The sequence below is a fragment of the Lepidochelys kempii genome, chromosome 24 (assembly GCF_965140265.1).
Source record: "Lepidochelys kempii isolate rLepKem1 chromosome 24, rLepKem1.hap2, whole genome shotgun sequence".
Classification (NCBI taxonomy): Eukaryota; Metazoa; Chordata; order Testudines; family Cheloniidae; genus Lepidochelys; species Lepidochelys kempii.
The window spans coordinates 4,947,368-4,966,683 of NC_133279.1; the positions used below are offsets into that span (position 1 = coordinate 4,947,368).

At 45.0% G+C, this 19,316-nt stretch overlaps 2 protein-coding genes across 3 annotated transcripts in view; both read left to right on the forward strand.

The window, feature by feature from the left end:
* SEMA4A (semaphorin 4A) overlaps positions 1-1,744 on the forward strand; it is a 48,310-nt gene extending 46,566 nt beyond the window's left edge. The window contains exon 17 of the mRNA XM_073323593.1: positions 1,682-1,744. The gene's annotated coding sequence lies outside the window, so the exon portion shown is untranslated. The remainder of the gene's footprint in view (positions 1-1,681) is intronic.
* SLC25A44 (solute carrier family 25 member 44) lies at positions 1,711-17,453 on the forward strand. Of its 2 annotated transcripts, XM_073323596.1 has the most exons (4): positions 1,711-1,801; positions 4,308-4,935; positions 10,155-10,282; positions 12,551-17,453. In XM_073323596.1, exons 2-4 carry the CDS (start codon positions 4,314-4,316, stop codon positions 12,740-12,742), a joined length of 942 nt encoding a protein of 313 aa, XP_073179697.1. In that variant the 5' UTR covers positions 1,711-1,801; positions 4,308-4,313; the 3' UTR covers positions 12,743-17,453. The 2 variants fall into 2 exon arrangements, with proteins under 2 accessions (XP_073179697.1, XP_073179698.1); XM_073323597.1 differs by lacking the exon at positions 12,551-17,453 and having other exon boundaries at positions 10,160-10,268.
* Positions 17,454-19,316: the final 1,863 nt, after the last annotated feature.

Below are 19,316 nucleotides of genomic sequence, written 5' to 3' on the forward strand. Positions count from 1 at the left end.
AGTACTAGTGGCACCTTAGAGACTAACCAATTTATTTGAGTGGAAAATACTGAATGCATCCGATGAAGTGAGCTGTAGCTCACGAAAGTTTATGCTCAAATAAATTGGCTAGTCTCTAAGGTGCCACAAGTCCTCCTTTTCTTTTTGCAAATACAGACTAACACGGCTGCTACTGTGAAACATAGCAGAGGTAATGTCACGTGAGGGGTGAGTTGCCATGGCTCTCTGTATCAAGTCTCTCACTTATACGCATTTTCGGGAGCGCTTGTCACTGAGGGCTGCTGCCTGGGCATTGTACCTTTCCACCTCTTCAGCACTGATGTGAAGGGGGTTGTTTTCAGTTTACAGGAACTGCATGAGAATCAAATACCGTCTGTTTCTGCTGATAGTCGGAAACTGAATAAGGGAACCAGCAGGAAGCTCCACTTGCTGCCTTCCATGGCTTTACTTGAGATAGTAAACAGACCTTCTAGTGAGAAATATGGGGGACCTATTGGCCGCTCTTCTGATCTCTTATACAGATCGTGAGTTTTCCTTTGGTTTATGGAAAGCCCAGATCAGTTCAGTGTCACTGGCGTGGAGGGGTGGGCACTGTATCATCCCTGTTCCTAGCATCTCCACAGGAAATGGAAGCCTATAGCCTGTGTTTCTGAATGATCCCAAAGTGCATAAAGGCTCGAATCCTTTCCTATAATAAATTCCCCGCTTGCGCTCACGCCCAGTACTGCCTCAGGTATGGGAGGGCAAAGAGTTTATTGTCTGGGGAGGCTGCTGACAGTGGAGTGGTTCCCAACCACCAAGACTTGTGCTCTAGCATTCCCCTCTTAGCTCAGCAAAGTGCCTCTGGGCTTTGTCCTGGGGCATCCCTGCTGCCTTCCTCCTATTCCTTCGTGGGTGCCCTGACTCTCCAAGGAGCTAGGCCTGCTCCAAACAATCAGCTCAAGCTTCGCAGCAGGTGAGCGCGCAACAGTTCAATGGGAGTTGGGACGAACAGCTCAGAATCTTATCCCAGAGAAACACATCCCCACAAAGGTTGGCACTCGTTGGCTTATGGCATGGCGGGCAATTCAGCAGAGATCAGATGGTGGGTTGTTAGGCGAGGAGAGACCTGTGTTAAATAGGGTCGGCTGAGTTGAAGGGGGAAACTGAATTGTGAGTAACCTCTTACTGTGTCCTGCTGCTGGAGATCACGGTGTTCTGTGGCATGAATGTCCATATGGCCCCAAGGAGTCATTGTGTTTTACTGAAACTCCGCTCTGATCCCTGACTCTGCGAGTGCAGCTGTAGCTGGAGGCATAACGGGTATTTCAGGATTATTGCACCAGAGAAGATTATCTAGTAAAGAAAGTGATTATGGCTAAAATGAGCAAAGTTCATCAAAGTACAACCTGCATCTCCTTGGCTGTGGTGGGCTCCCTGAACCATGATCTTTGCTAACTTTCTTTTCAGGCTCTTTGTCTTCACCTTAGAGACACTACATAATTCTGTGCTTGTTTACATCTGTGCTCTCACTTCCTCCTTCCTTTAATCCTTATTCTTAACTTTACCCCTTGACTTGCATTTCCAATCAGTGAGGGGGAGGGAAAAATGAGAGGAGCATGGAAAAACACATCTGTGATTCATGCGATGAATCTAAGATCTTGTTCAGAGATTTCAAAACATATCACCCTTTACTTTGTAGACAGCCTAGGACCTGAAGGGTGGGATCCTGAAGGCCATCAGCACCAGTGAACTCAGAATGACAGGGAAGAAGGTGCGCTGGTTGCCAAAAAATTTTCCTGCTCCGCATGCTCAATAAGAGGTAATATTTAATTCTTCATCCATAGATCTCAAAGCATCTCACAAAGGTCAGTAAGCATTATTTTACAGAGGGGGAAACTGAGGCACAGAGGGGTGTGGTGACATACTTAAGATTTCAGTATGTCATAGCAGAGCTGGAATAGAATCTGGGTTTCCTCCCAGCTGGTGCCCTATCAGTTGGATCATGGCCATGCCACTCCAAAGGAAACTAAAGTCAAGATAGCATGAAGTGAGGGGTTCTCACTATGAGTAGGTTCTCCCTCATTCTGGAGAGCAGTGTGGATTTTAATCATAATTTAAATCAACAACTAGGAAACGTTGGGGGAGGGATAGCTCAGTGGTTTGAGCATTGGCCTGCTTAACCCAGGGTTGTGAGTTCAATCCTTGAGGGGGCCATTTAGGGGTCTGGGGCAAAAATTGGGGATTGGTCCTGCTTCAAGCAGGGGGTTGGACTAGGTGACCTCCTGTGGTCGCTTCCAACCCTAACCTTCTATGATCCTAACTTAAGTCATGTTTTCCATTTATATTTTCCTAAATAAAGATTGATTCTCATTGGTTGGTAATCATTAAAACATATTGATTTGCAGTTAAACATGGCCTTTGCACTTTATGTGGTGCTGCTTTTTGCTAATCAGAAGGATACACCATATCTATGCACAATTATTTAAGCAGTTCTATAGCTTAACGTACCCTTGTTGAAATTCTTAATTTTTACATTTTTATTACATTAGAAAATGGTGAATGATGCATTTCTTGCTAGATTAATTTTTTTACTTACGATATGAGTCAAGCTCTTTTTGGAAATTCAGCATTTAAACTTTTTATTAAATCAAGCTACCCTAAATGCACTGGATACATAAGGAAAAAAAGTTTATAAAAAATGTATTGCCTTTGAAATTAACTGAGGCCTTGTTTACGCTACAGGGTTCGGTCAACGGAGGGCGGCTTCCGTTGATCTAACTCTGTATAACGTCTAGGATGCTACAATGTTGGTCCTGCTGTTGTAAGTTGCCCGCTACACCAACCTAATAACTCCACCTCCGTGAGAGGCGTAATGCTTAGGTCGAGGTAGTTAGGTTGATGCAGTGTGTGTGTAGACACCGCGTTGCTTGCCCAGCTCAGGCTGTCAAAGACAGCAACAGGTGATATAAGCGCAGGGCTGACATGCCAGAGTCTCTCCGCCCCACGTGGGGCTGGCAGGTGCAGTGGCTGGTCCCCGAGCTGTCAGTGCCCCATGCTGTCAGTTAAATCAGTGGAAGCGCTCCTGGTGAGGATGTGCACCACCAACAGAGGGGGCATAGTGTGGACATCAAAGACCGCAGTCATTTCTGCGGTGGCTGTGCACCACCCTAATTTAGGTCAACTTTAATTTTGTAGTGTAGACTTGCCCTGATTTATTAAACAAAGAAAGTATTAGCTGTAGTTAATGGATTGAACTGATAATTTCTGGTCACTGTCCTTCAAGGTTTTAGTACTAGTAGATTTTGCCCTCTAACACCTAGTTTTTATTCATAGATTGGAAGAGGAGACTCATGGTTGGTTTCTTAACTTTGAGCTAGTCCCTGAACTGAACTAGTTGAATAAACTGAAGTGAAGACAATACTTGCTCTGTATCTTCTGAATATATCAAAAACTGGTTTGGCACTTCATACACTGGTTCCAGGTGCTTAGCCATGGAACTTGCACCAGTTCAGTGGCTTGATTTTCTTTAAAACTTGTCAGCAAATCTGTACTACTTAATATTTTTTATATTTAGGTGTTATTTTAATAGATTATAATGAATTTTAGGTCTCACTATCATTATTTCAAATTTAATTTTAAATAGGTTTATTTTTTAAAAACCTGTATTTAATTTAAATTAAAAAAAATGTTTTAAATACATTTTTATCCACCCTACTGGAGACCTAGCATGATGTGGGCAGCTGATCCACTTTCTGCTGGTAGTGTGTTAGAATGATTAATCTCAGAAAATGGGGGAAATCAATTCGGTACCTCTTAACTTGGTTCAGGGATAACTGCTGGTAGACTCAGCAACACCACTGTGGGGCCTCATGGCAAATCCTGTTGAGTAACCACCTCAGCCTAGACATGTCTATGCTCAAGAGGCTTGAATAAACCAGGTGTGTCCTCATGTACAAAGTCCCTATAGCCACTTTCTGGTTGTGTGTTCATCTGTTAATGGCAAAATTTCTCCTTCTCATTGACTGCTAGCCAACTGTGGGATCCTCAGATTTACCCATCACTACCCCCCAGGCAATCAGAGCTTGGGTGCTGGGTGCCCAAGAGGCTAGGCCACTTGTTTCACTCAGGCCCCACAAACATCATTATTTATAATAATGGCTGGTTCTTAAGTGGACTTAGTCCAGCCCTTGGCTAGCTGGAAGGTCACTGCAGGGCTGAGCCCAACGGAGAAAGGAGGCTTAATCCAAAAAGTCCCTTACTCCCCTCCATCTTCCAAAGGATTAGACTATCTGATGATCACTAATTTTAATTCCCCTGCATTCCAGGGAATTATGGAGGACAAACGCAACATCCCAATCATCGAGTGGGAGCATCTGGACAAGAAGAAGTTCTATGTGTTTGGTGTCTGCATGACCATGATGATCCGGGTGAGCGTTTACCCCTTCACGCTCATCCGAACACGGCTGCAGGTCCAGAAGGGCAAGAGCCTCTACAACGGGACCTTTGATGCCTTTGTGAAGATATTGCGGGCGGAAGGGGCAGCTGGGCTGTACCGGGGCTTCTTGGTCAACACCTTCACCCTAATTTCAGGCCAGTGCTACGTGACCACCTACGAGCTCACCCGCAAGTACGTATCCAAGTACAACAACAGCAACGTGGTCAAGTCGCTGGTGGCCGGCGGCTCAGCCTCTCTGGTGGCACAGAGCATCACGGTACCCATAGATGTCGTTTCCCAGCACCTCATGATGCAGCGTGAGGGTGAGAGCATGGGCAGGTTCAAAGTGCGGTACCAAGACTGCAAACGTAATATGATCTTCGGCCAGACCAAGGACATCCTTGTACAGATCTTTAACGCCGACGGACTGAGAGGCTTCTACAGGGGCTACGTGGCCTCTCTGCTCACCTATATTCCCAACAGTGCCGTATGGTGGCCTTTCTACCACTTCTATGCAGGTAGGTGGAACACGGAGGCTTCCACAATGACTTGGCATGGGCAGCTACTGGGCACTTTGGGGTCTGAGTGCTTAAATGTGAATGCTCCCTGATTTTCAGTAATCCCTTTTTTTTCGACATTACTCCTTGGGGCATTCTGCCCCAAAACGTTAAATTCTGCACACAGTATTTTAAAATTCTGCAAAATTCCGCAAATTTTATTTGTCAAAATAACACCATATAATCACATCAGTTTCCATTATTTTGGTAATTTATTTCAAAATACCGGTCTGCAAGTATGTCTGTAACAGAGCAGACAGACATACAAAAATTCCCCCAGGAATAGAGTTAAAGAAACCCCTATGACAACCCAGTTCCTGTTTCTCTGTCCCCTTACTCTCCCCTCACTCCCTGCCACCCCCCCCACCGAGCCCAGCCAGGGGGCCAGACAACCACAACCTCTCCCTAGCTGTGGGGTCCCCCATACCAATACACCTGAACCCCCTCCCCCACATAACCCAGCCATGGGATGCCCCTAGCCCAGATACCTGCACTCACTCCCCCTCCACAGCTCAGCCACAGGACCCCTGAGCCCAGCTACAGGACCCCCCCCCCCCCCAATTGCACAGATACCTACACTCCCAGAGCCCAGCCACAGGGCCCTCTCTTGCCCAGATACCGCCCCCCTCCAGAGCTCAACCATGGCCCCCTCCCAGCCCAGTCACCTGCTCCTCTCTTCCCCCAGAGCCCAGGGACCGAGAAGGAAAGCCTGATGCTTGGTCCCAGGCTTGCATAGAGTTTTCTGCGCGCTGCCCTCTCCGTTCTTCAGGGCATGCTGGGAACTGCAGCTGCCAGGAACCCTCTAGCTCCCTCTCCCTCTCCCCAGCAGTGTCTTCTCTCTGTGAGCTGGGGTCTGCTGGGCCCAGTGCTGGCTATCAGGACTGCAGCCCATTTCTGTGGGGGAAAGGAAATTCTGCGAGCACAACATTAAGTTCTGCAAAATTCTGCATTGCGCAGTGGTGCAGAATTCCCCCCGGAGTATTACATGTAATTATGAAATTACTAATTCAGGACTCAATCTACTAATTTTGCAAGGTAATTTTGTAAGCATGCACACACATTAAAAAAGTGCATCTCTCTCACTGCTACTGAGGTCCGACGAACACAGGAAATAGTGTCGCGGCTGCTGGCGTTATTCTCCACCGCCCCACGGCACCTGTGCACTGCACAGTGAGACTCTGAAAGGAGGCAAGCTGCAGCAATTGTTTGAGGTGATGGATTCACCACCTAACCCACAGCATGCGTTGCAGTCTAACTGCCCAGAATGGACCCTGCTGGCCTATATTAATGTGCACTCAATAGATAGTGCGCACCAGCAGGGTCTGCACGGGGCGGTTAGAGCACAACATGTAGCCGGTGGCTTGTGCGGGGAATCCAACACCCCGAGCCCTACAATGCCCTATCAGACCCTCCCTACACGGCCTTCTGGGGAGGAGAAGTCGGAGGGGCAGGAGGAGGCAGTGGCAGCGGAGGAGAGGGAACGCAACAAAGAAGGGAGAAGAGAAGGATCATCCTGGGATAGATGTCTTGGCCACGGTAATTAAGGGCCCTAGGCAGCATAGGAGGGCAGCTTTCCTAGGGTCAGTCCACCCCTTCTTCTTGTTTGGGGATTGTTTTTACATAAATATTCCTAAACGTCTCAGAGCAAGGCTGTTATCTCTGTAAATGAGATCAGAGTCCCAGCCACAGTGATTCGCACTCATGCACTTGAACTGACTAGGGGCTGGAAAGGCGTTTTCCCCACAAGGCACAAAGGCAGAGAGTGGGTCAGGGGGGTATGACTGTCCCCTGGAGCATTGAGCAGCCATCATCTCTTGGATCAGGTGGCTTGTATCCCATTTGATCACATTCTTTAATCAGTGGAGAGCGAAGCATTGATAGACCTCAGCTCTGGCAAGAGAATGGCATGGTCTAACCCAGTGGTTCTCAACCACTGGTCCAGGTCCCCTTGGGGGGCTGTGAGCAGGTTTCAGGGGGTCCGTCAAAATAAACCAGAAAACAGGCCCTGCGTTAGACTTGCTGGGGCCCAGAGTAGAAAGCTGAAGCCCGAGCCCTGCCGCCCAGGGCTGAAGCCAAAGCCTGAGCAACTTACCATCACGGGGCCCTGCTTGCTACCCCATAATACTGACCCTGGCTTTGAATCTACTGCATATGCAGAAAACTTCTTGTTGTGGCACAAGTGGGCCATGGAGTTTGTATAGCGTGTTGCGGGGGCCTTAAAGGAAAAAGGTCGAGAACCGCTGGTCTACACACAGGACTGAGAGCCAGGGATTTGAGTATTAATCCCAGCTCTTATATGCTGTGTGTGGCCTTGGGCAAGTCATGTGGCACATCTGCCAGGACTTCCCCATCAGTTACTTGTGGATCATACTTGCCTCCCACACAAGAGTGTGGAAGAGCTGATGTTCACGTAATGGTTTGAAAATTAAAACTGTTTCATATGTGTGACTTGTACTTTCTCAAGTGTGGAATGTGGGGCCCTTTAGGTTGCAAAAAGACTTCTAGGGTATGAAATCCCTTAGCAGAGCCAGGAAATGGAGCTACAAGCAAGTTCAGCTGTGGTTGTGCATCTAAACAAAGATATGCTTGTGTTCAATAGGTTTTAATCCTCGGGCCAAGCCTACTGTTACATCAGTGGCTCTCAACCTATCCAGACTCCTGACCCCTTTCAGGAGTCTGATTTGTCTTGCGTACCCCCAAGTTTCACCTCACTTAAAAACGACTTACTTACAAAATCAGACCTAAAAATACAAAAGTGTCACAGCTCATTATTACTGACCAATTGCTGACTTTCTCCTTTTTACCATACACTTATAAAATAAATTGATTGGAATATAAATATTGTACTTACTTTTCAATGTGTAGTATATAGAGCAGTATAAAGTCGTATGAAATTTTAGTTTGTACTGACTTCGCTAGTGCTTTTTATGTAGCCTGTAGTAAAACTAGGCAAATATCTAGATGAGTTGATGTACCCCCGGAAGACCTCTGCGTACCCTCAAGAGTACACGTACCCCAGGTTGAGAACCACTGTGTGACATAACAAAGCTTTCAGGAGATCATTGTTCCTGTGCAGAATGCCTCCGGACTCAGCTAATTTGTACAATACAGGTGATACTCGGGCTGTTACCAAACTGTAAAATTTCTAGCCCAGCTGATACCTTTGTCTCCCACTAGCTGTTTGGCGGGTGTGTCATTCCACAAGGGGATTTGTTGGCTGTGATTGCTGTACAGTGCACTTCACTGATTCTCAGGGTTTGCCACCATTAAAAATACAGGCATCCCATGTGTCCAGCTCACTCCTCAGAGTTGGCAGATCCTATTAGCGAGGCAGAGAATTGCCTTGGTACGTGGGTCTTGGACCACTTGCTGGTTACAGTCGGCACGATTGCTTTTAATGCCACAGCTCTTATTTCTCCAGCTCTTGGGACACTGTTGTGGTTTGAGCTTCCCAGTAGCTGCAATCCTTACCTTTGAAATCTGCTCTGCCCTGTTTCATCCAGCTGCTGCTTCAGCACACAAAGCGCAGTGTTGGGTTGTAAAATCTCCACGGTGTATAGGTGCTTTTTTAAAAAGGTGTGGGGTATAAACTATCCACAGTTCAGATAAGCTCCATTCTCTCCTCCCAAAACCTGATAATTTCTACTTGGATATTTATTTTTAAAGAATCATTTAACTTCTGTGATTGGGTCAGCTTTCCCAGAAAGGTGGTGAGATCTCCAGGACCCAGGCTCAGAATGCCTTTCCTCCAGCTCCTGATGCTCTGGATGCTTCTAGTTTATATCTTTGCACAGAACTCTGGTCTTGATCTGTCAATACAGTCATCATGTGACCTGTCCTGAGGCACAAAGTACACCAGTAGAAATGATCCATGGTTTTGGGTTTGCAGCCAAAATAGCCTCTAGAGCTCTCTCCTTGTTTTCTAAGCAGACACAAGTACATCTTAAAATATGAACCTATACAACAAACAGGGAATGGGGAATAACTGGATAGATGGCAATACTGCTGAAAAGGATCTAGGGGTTAGAGTGGATCACAAACTGAGTCAACAGGGTGATGCAGTCGCATAAAGGCTAATACCTTTCTGGGGTATATTAGAAGGCAGGTCATATATCAGACATGGGAGGTAATTGTCCCACTCTACTCAGCACGGTTGAGGCCTCAGCTGGTGTCCTGTGTCCAATTCTGGGCACCGTACTTTAGGAAAGATTTGGACAAATTGGAGAGTCGAGAGGAGAGCAACAAAAATGATAAAAAGATTTAGAAACCCTGACTTATGAGGAAAGGATAAAACCCTGCGTATTTTTAGTCTTGAGAAAAGAAAACTGGGATGGAGGGACCTGTTCAGTCTTCAAAACTGTTAAGGGCTGTTATGAAGAGGGTGGTGATCGATTGTTCTCCATGTCCACTGATGGCAGGGCAAGAAGCAATGGGCTCAATCTGCAGCAAGGGAGATTTAGGTTAAATATTAGGAAAAACTTTCTAACTAGAAGTGCAGTTAAGCTCTGGAATGGACTTTCAAGGGAGGTTGTGGAATCTCCATCATGAGAGGTTTTTAAGAAGAGGTTGGATAAATACCTGTCAGGGATGGTCTAGGTTTACGTGTGCCTGTCTCAGAGCAGGGGACTGGACTTGATGACCTTGCGAGGTCTTTTCCAGCCCTATATTGCTATGATGAACAATCTCTTTCCTGAAGAAACAGCCATTAAATTGCTCTGTGTGTGTGTGTAAGTGTTTAAAAACTACACATGGTGTTACTTAATATACTAACATGTAAAAGCAGAATGAAGAAAGCGATGGCCCCCACAGTGTGGTAAGCTCTTTAGAGAACACATCGCTCTCTGCTTGGAGGGATGTAGCAAGAAGCAGTGTTACAATTCACTAGGTACTACCCTTCTGGAGACTTAAATAGCCTATGGAGGAGTCAGTTTAATACAAATCTTTGCAGACAACATGCAGTGTTTTTATATTAGAGCAAACAACCTAGTCCTAGAAACATAATGAGGCCTGTGAGTGGTGCATAGGTATGTAACAAGTTTTCCCATCTGTAAAACACGGATTCTACTCCGTGAAGTTGGTATGGGTGAGTGCTTGGAGTTCTGGCTGGAAGGAGGCACAGAACAGCTGAGTATATACATATATACACGTGTCTGTAACTTTACTCTCCCTCCCGTTCCCAGAACAGCTCTCTCGCCTGACGCCTAAAGACTGTCCACACCTCCTCCTCCAAGCTATATCAGGGCCACTAGCAGCTGCAACGGCTTCCACTCTGACCAACCCCATGGATGTCATCAGGGCTCGCGTGCAGGTAAGAGCTCGTCCTAAAGGTAGCGTGGTCTAGAGGGCAGGACTGGGAGTCACAAAGCACAAGTATTGTCCCAGCTCTGCCACTGATCTGTGCAGCTGTGAGCAAGTCACTTTGTCTCTTTTCTCAGTGGCTTCTAGCATTTATTTCTAGGTGCTCCGATGGATTGTTAAAAACTCTCCGTGGCTGTAAAATGGGGAGATTACCCCTTCGTTTTTCTCCTGATCTAGTGTCATTAAAGGCTTGTCCAGAGTGGGGTCAGAACCTTGCTAGCTAAAGCCATGTTGTGAGACTGTTGTTGGTCACAGGATTCCCGGATTGGTATGAACAGAGAAATGGTCCTGTGTAAATTTCATGTAATCTTGCTATGGACGGACTTCTAGGGGAATCTGTAGCACTGTTCTCACGGGAAAGATCCCTATCCACAATGGTCACGGAATCCATGCTAGTACCCTGGTACAGTTTAAATTCAATTATACCAACCTGCTTCTCCAGTGTATTTTATTTGGTTTATTTCCTGACCTGATGAGCACAAAAATACCCCCCTGATTTCAATCCCTTGCTGCTCCTATGAAACTCTGTTCTTGTTGGTCAAAGCTCATATTATTTTTCCTTTGCACTTCTCCTGATCTCCCATCTCCACGCTCCAGACTGTAACAGCGTCGGCATGTAAAGACAGGTTTCAGAGTAACAGCCGTGTTAGTCTGTATTCGCAAAAAGAAAAGAAGTACTGTGGCACCTTAGAGACTAACCAATTTATTTGAGCATAAGCTTTCGTGAGCTACAGCTCACTTCATCGGATGCATACTGTGGAAAATACAGAAGATGTTTGTTTTTATACACACAAACCATGAAAAAATGGGTGTTTATCACTACAAAAGGTTTTCTCTCCCCCCACCCCACTCTCCTGCTGGTAATAGCTTATGTAAAGTGATCACTCTCCTTACAATGTGTATGATAATCAAGTTGATAATCAATGATTATCAATGATAATCAATGGCCCACCTTGATTATCATACACATTGTAAGGAGAGTGATCACTTTACATAAGCTATTACCAGCAGGAGAGTGGGGTGGGGGGAGAGAAAACCTTTTGTAGTGATAAACACCCATTTTTTCATGGTTTGTGTGTATAAAAACAAACATCTTCTGTATTTTCCACAGTATGCATCCGATGAAGTGAGCTGTAGCTCACGAAAGCTTATGCTCAAATAAATTGGCATGTAAAGAGCGGCTGTGAGGCAGTGAGCAGGAGCCAGCCAGAATAACCTAGAACTTACACCTACATGGCACACTTTCATCCCCAAATGATATACATGTCGCACTGCTGAAAGGCAGCCACCTCTGGAGATGTGGGCAGCACCCAGCAGGAAGTGAAATTCTGTCCCGAGACAAACTCCAGTCTTGTGGGGTCTCTAATGTAAACACATAGGGTGATGGAGAAAACATAAAATAATGCAAGTGCTTAAATTCCACTATGGGCAGGTTGTTGCATCATTGCGTTGTCACAGGGTGGGCTGGTCCTTTAAGGGCATTGGGTTTAGCTGCACATGTGACGAATCAGCTGCCTCGCAAGTGGCTAGATGAAAATTCAAGCAGCTCAGTTAGTTGGGAGAGCTGCAGAGAGGCTCCTACAGGAAACCCTGGGCTAGGGAAAGGACCTGGAAGGCGGCTTGCCAAACTAGCTAGGTGCAAGACATGACTCAGGATCCCACTGTATAGGTAGCAGAAGAAGCCCTCTGAGGTATAGGTGTTAGAAGGGTTCATGTGGCAATACCTGGTTTACCTGTGTGGTGACGAACTGTGTTTGGATAAATGGATTATTTGGAAAAGGGAACGAAATACTGACACTGGTGGGAGCTTCATTGACACGCTGGCCAAGGAGCTAGCCTCTAGCTTACACGGGAGTGGGGAAACTGAGGCAGGGTCCGACCGCAGGTTTGCGAAGTCCCAGTTACAGTCTTCTTTGGGGTTTCTTGCATCTTTCTTTGGAGTAGCTGGTTCTGGCCACTGTCTGAGCAAGGGCACCAGACTAGAGGGACCTTGAGTCTGATCTGGTGCTCTAGTTTCTATGGTTCCCCCTCACATTAAAAACCAGAAGGCAATTCAGTGGTATGCCCCTTGAAGGAGCTCAACGGAGTGCAATATCTTCCAGTCTTATTGCAGAACAACCCCTTATGAAACCACAAATGCAGTTGTTTTATCTGCCACTGCCCGAGCTGCCTCTCTGAGCAATCGCCTCTCCTAACGGTTTCACTCTTGGCTTTGCAGGTGGAAGGCAAGAGTTCCATCATTCTCACTTTCAAGCAGCTAATGGCAGAGGAAGGCCCATGGGGCCTCACTAAAGGCCTCTCCGCCCGCATCATATCCGCCACCCCTTCCACCATTGTCATAGTGGTGGGGTACGAAACGCTGAAGAAGTTGAGCCTCCGCCCAGAGCTTGTGGACTCTAGACATTGGTAGCAAACACTGAGAGAGAGAGCGTCTTATAAACCCTATGGATTGAGACAGTGCTTAAAAGCTCAGCGAAAGAGAGAGAGCTGGGCTACTCCTTGGTCTCCTGCAATTACAGGATTGTATAGTTTCACAGCAGAGGACAGAATCGAGAGCAACTGCAGTCACCTCCTCAGGTCTGTTGCAACACAACATTCTACTGTTATCCGGTTGGAAAAACAAACAAACGTATGGCAAAGCTTTTGACTGACAATTCATTCAAGGACAACCAGGTGTGTGAGTGAAACCCAACAATTTCCTGGTCTCTCTTAAATGAAAGACTATCGGGTTAAGCAAAAAAAAAAAAAAAAATTATTCTTGAAATGAATTGTAATCTTTTAATTTTGCCAAATTTCCATATGGGGGGAAATGTACAAACTCTAGCAGGGCCTCCTGGTGGAAAGTCTGCTAATTGCAGGGGTATCGTGGGAGGTGGAAAAATATATAATATATATATGTATATAGTAAAACTTTTCTCAAACATCCTTTTTTTATTTTTAAAAAATGAGGGAAGAGAGTAACAAATACCTGGATCAGTTTTTAAGACCTTGCTTACCACTTTCTGAATAGATCTGTACATAATTTTTGTATATGCTTGGAAACTATTTCACTTCCTTGCACATCTTCCAAGTGTCAGAGCTGGTGTTCTGATGCTCAGGAGAGTTAAATAACATTTGAGCTGTTTGTTTCTGTAGGCTAATGGCAATTATGGCTCTTAATCCAGGTTTTAATCATCTTTTTTTTTTTTTAATTGTGGGGTTTTTTTTATTTCAGGGTTGGGCAGGGAGGGGAGGACATTTATTGAGGGACTGACTGGTTAACTCTATGCCCTTGGCAAATGTGAGTGTAAACATTCTACATCCAGTGGAAATGTCTGCTGCTCCCCACCCTTAATTTCTGTAGGCACAAACAAATCCAGAGTGTGGTGGAAATGCTCAACTGCCCTGTCTTTAGGTGCAAATTGAACTGGATGTGACTAAGGAGTAGAAGCTGAACTTGCTTTAATTGACATAGGATGCAAGAAGGAAAATCGCTTCTGTCTTTCCATCCATACCTGATAGGTGTGCATGTATCAGATACTGAGTAATGGTTTATTACTACAGAATAGATCAAAATCCTGTGTCTGGGGGAGAGGAAGGGGGTTTTCACCAACTTTTGCTGTAGAGAAAAGCTTATTCCAAACTATGGCTTGTCTCTTACCAAACTAAGGCTCCGAATCAAGTTGTGCAGCACGAGCCTGTACTTGGTGGGTCCGATTCTGTTCTTAGTCACATTACCCCAGACTTGCATCCTGTGATCGAGAGCAGAATCTGGCTCTCAGGTCTTGCTTTTCCTAGCTAGTTATAGAGGTTGTGGGGGCTCAGTAAGATCGAGTAGATAACACACTACTTCCAAATAACTGATTCATATAGCTCAGACTGATACTTGGCTGCCTGTTTTCATCCATCTGACTACCTTAATGATGATTTTTTGGTGCCAACCCTGTTGTACTGCGGCTGTCCATCTCTTGTTCAGCTGTCCACCTGTCTTCTAGCCCTCAGTAGAGCATGGGCTTCCCCTGAGCCCCAGATGTGCACAGACTTAAGGAGCTCCTGGTTTACTCTGCAGATAGAGTGAGCACAGTCAGCCCTGGGGCACAGAATAAAGGCTCAAAGTTCAGACTTCCTGTGTGACATTGGGCACTGTGCTGCAGTTCCCCTTATATTACACGGAGAAAATAGTACTCTTCACATGGGATGTTACGAGGATAACCATGAGGTGCTAACACACCATGGTGATGGGTACCATATCAGGAACTAGACAGAGGCAAGAAGGCCAGCTGGTACATCCAGCATCTTACCCTGACTTTGCTCTCCTCTGAGCTATGTGCATGAATGCTCGGTGTATAGAACTCCCTTCTTCAATACACTATAGTCCATAATACGATACAAAACCCTATTCCCTTAAAAAGAAAGATGGGGCAAGAGGAGAATATCAAAATTAAGAATCGAACCCCGTGAACTTGCAGGGGGGAAAATGTGGGTCCTAAACCAGTAAATACGGAGAAAATTTTGTTGAAATTACCTGGGATAATGAGTTTCCCTGTCCCTGGGCATGCTGTAGGAGGAACACACTGCTTTGTGTGTGTGTGATATATAATGTACATATGAAACATCAGTGATATGCAGGTGAGGTGTCAAATATAGCAAAGGGTTATAGTCCTACTGTGGACTTCAATGCTGTAAGTAAACTGAAATTGTATCCCATGATAAATTAGTCCTCTTTCATTTAAAAACAGAAGGTTTTCTTAACTCGGGCAGGTAACTTATGATTTCTAGTGGGTAACGATTTCAAATACTCTGGAGTCATGTTGCTTTTTTTAACTACCATTGTTTTATTAACTGAATTGAGTGACCTGGAATACATCCCCTCATGCAGAGCAGACACTGTGCTATAGCTGCCAGACACTGATCCTGAATGGGTTGAAAAGCACTGACCAAATGGCCAGAATCTCCTCTCTGAAGTCCATACAGGTGGCTGTCACTGAAGTCTGTGGATCTGAGGGCAGAATTTGGCCATATGTAAATGTATCACAGTACAGTTTTTAAAAAATAAAACAGTTGAGTCTTCAAACCGCGCACAGAGGCTGGTAATGCCACTGAGTGCTTCTGCAATTGAAGAGCGCTGCGTTCGTCAAATGACCCATTTCACACTTGAGCCAGTATGACAAACCAACTCAAAGCAGCATAGCCAGCAAACAGCTCTCTGATTTTTTTGATTTTTTTTGTTCTTGTTGAAAGATATTTGTGTTTTGAAATCTGCTCATTCCATAATAGCGGCTTCTGCAGGGAAGGTTATAATCCTGTCTTCTGAGACTTGACGGTTCAATTTGGAATGTTCGCTTGCATAGTATCCATGCCTTGATCTGTAGAAGGAAATGGGACACTGGTTGTATGAGGATTCTTTTTTTAAAAAAAAAACATGAGTATCTGACCATTTTTAACAAGTGAGAGGGTAGGGTTTTTTTGGGGGGGAGGTGTGTGCACTATCTTACTGAGCTTATGTATCTCAGGAGCACTGTCAAATTTAAGAAACCTTAGAGATGCCTTCAATTTGAAACCTCATCAATTTTAAAAGAATTGACAGTAGGCTATGGCTACACTACAAGGCTTTTAGTGACATGGCTATGCCCGAGAGCTGTGCCACTGAAAGGCATGCCATGTAGCTGCTGTTTGTCGGCAGGGGAGAGCTCTCCTGCTGACAAAGTGGTGTTCACACCAGCGCTTTTCATCGGTAAAACTTCTGTCGTTCAGCAAGGTGGGTTTTTTTTAACACACCTGAACGACAGAAGTTTTGCAGACAAAGTGCCAGTGTAGACAAACCCTCGGGTTCTACATTTGCCTGTGAGGTCCCCGTCCCAATTTTTGTGATTTCACAACACATTTCTGTTTTTAAAAAATGTTGCTTTCACAGAGCAACAGGAGAGATTAGCACTAACCGAGAAAGTGATGGTCTTTGAACAGTGAAAATGAATATATGCAAAGTGTCAAATTTAAATATTGTGCAAGGTTAAACATTCTGGGAAACCATAGACTGAGGCGTGTGTAGTACTTGAAACTGCAATCCCTTGTGAAACTGACTAGATAGCAAGTTAAGTGTCCCTTCATACTGATGTGCAGCTCAGCTAGTCTGGATTTAACTTTTACAAGCCGTGCAGTTTTGTCCTGCAGAAGAATGCAGGCAATCTGTTTTCCTTCTGTTTTGCTGCAATAACCTGGCATCTCCAGCCATCTGTTTTGTGCCCAGTTTGGATTATTCCTCTTCCTCACATAGTTCAGATTTAATTGATCACTTTCATTAAACCATCCAGCCTCAGTATATCCAATCAGTTCTTAAGATCTGAATCAGGCAGAGGTTTCCACTGGGGATGTTGCAACAGAATGATAGTATATTGTACTAATCAGCCTGTAGTGGCTAAAACGCGTATCTTTTCTGGCAGATAAAGCATTTCAAACCCTTTGTGGTTATATTCATTTAGATTGTTTTTTCTGCTCAAGGGCATTTATCAGCTGTGGCGTGACTATGTTAATCTCTGCTGTGACAACTTGTGGTAATACAGTATTTCCATTGAATTTTGCTCATCTGTTACCATATTGTCAATTTATTCTTGACATCCCCACCCCCAGCCTTTCTGATGTACTGTTGGTTTTTATGTACAGTAGATGATCATCCTATCAGTAAACTGATGAGTGGGTATAATTGTTTCCTGATGAAATCCATGCATTTGTCTTTATCCCAAGTGCAAACCCCTCTAGATAACGGAGTATTCTGAAGTTTTGCCACTCTCTCAGGCCCAATCTTAATTGTTGTTATATATGGTGGTGTGATCTGAACTTTCCCATACCTACATGCCAGGCTGCAAGAAGAAATCTGGGAATGGAACATTGTAGGGCTTCCATGGTATTAGAGGAACTGTTGTGTGGGAATAAAGTGGTGTCCCAACGCAATACAATCTTCGAATGAGTTTGGAAGCCACGATGTTGGAATCTGACTGCCTACATCTGTCGCAGTGGGAGTACAGAATGATACGACTCAGTGCCTGTTCTAAAATATGATGCTGGGTGAATGTATTGTGTATGTTTAACAGGTTTCACTGTTGCACTGTAATATGTCTTTGTGTAATTAAAGTTTTTATTATTTATTTGATCATCTCATTATGCGTCTATCTTGGTTTGATACCTTGCAAACATTGCAAAACGTAAATTAACTTGATTTTTTTCTACCCTCTGAAACCGTAGTCTGTTTTATGTAACAGCTTATTAACTGCAGCCCCAATACATTTCTACCTACAACATCTAAGGTGGGATAAGTCAAATGACTTTGACTTATAAGTCATTTATAAATGAGATGCAGCCTGATTCTCAATTTACACCAGTGTGAAACTGTTAATTCCATTTACTTCAACGGTGTTATGCTTGACTGACACCCATGTAAATGGGTGCAGGCTTAGGGTGTCTGTTAAACACTTATTTCAGTAGCACCTAAAGCCCTCAACCAGATAGAACCCCATTGTGCTTGGCCCTGTACAAACCGTATTATAAATGACAGGTTCCTGTCCCAAAGAGCTCCCAATAGATGTGGAGACCTCCTAAGCGATGGTGTCATACTAATAATACAGGAAGGCTGCTCTTGATGATGGGAAATGCAAAGGAGAAGGCTCTTGTGCCCCTCAAGGTGAGCTCTTGTGAAGTCAGTACTAGACACACTTCCATTCATACTTTCATGTAAGGGGATTTGTAATAGTATTCCCCCTACAGCTACTATCCAGCCATGTGTTTCTCTCCCAGGGGAGGGCAGAAAAGGATTAACGTATTGCAGAGTGCTTTACAAATGTGAAGCAAATCACCCAGTATGCCCTTGAGATGGGTATTATCCTTATAGCACAGAGAAGTGAAAGTGGCACATAGCACTGAAATGAATTTCCTAGTATTACCAACCCCCTGTGTTCAAAGCTCTTGAGCCAGGCCCCTACCCACTGATTACTTTTAAACACATGAGACTTTTACAAAAAACAAAACAAACAAACCCCAAAGCTGTTAGTGTAGTAGTTAGTTACAGCCCTAGTCATAGAGTGGAACCCCATGATGATAAGGGCTGTGCAGATGCAGAACACAAAGATGATTCCTGCCAGATCTGCTTTGGGTTTCAAGACGGGGAAACAAACCATAAGGACTGAGATCCCCAATCACTGATTGGAGTAACCCTGAATATGGACACTGGACTCTAACCTATGAACTATTTCTAAAAGGACTTTTGGCAACTACAAGCTCATCTCTGCTATGTATCTGAACCTCAAGAATTGAATTCAAGTCTGTATGTATTGTGACAAAGTTCCTGCTCTACCTTGGAGGGTCTTGCACTTATTGGCGGATTTGCTCGTCTTGGAGCTTCACAGCAGCCCTCACCTTGGCCGTTTTTCTGAACCCACAGTCCAGCTCGACGACTCCTGTGTCTAACCAGGAGTTGGAGGATTTGGGGGGAACCCAGGCCTGCCCTCTACTCTGGGTTCCAGCCCAGGGCCCTGTGGAATGCAGCTGTCGAGAGTGCCTCCTGGAACAGCTGTGTGACAGCTACAACTCCCTGGACTACTTCCCCGTGGCCTCCTCCCAACACCTTCTTTATCCTCACCACAGGACCTTCCTCCTGGGGTCTGATAATGCTTGTACACCTCAATCCTCCAACAGTGGACGTTCTCACACTCAGCTCATCACACGCACCACAAACTGAAGTGAGCTCCTTTTTAAACCCAGGGGCCCTGATTAGCCTGCCTTAATTGATTCTAGCAGCTTTTTGATTAGAACACCTGCAGCCAATCAGCCTGTCTGTCTTGTCTCCAGAAGGTTCCTGATTATTCTGGAACCTTCCCTGTTACCTTACCCAAGGAAAAGGGATCTACTTATAATATATCTGCCTTCTATTACTCTCCTATATTTGACCACACTCCTGTCCCTGTTGTTCATTATTTGTCCCCTGTAATTATTTGGTTTTCCAGGTCTTGTGGACC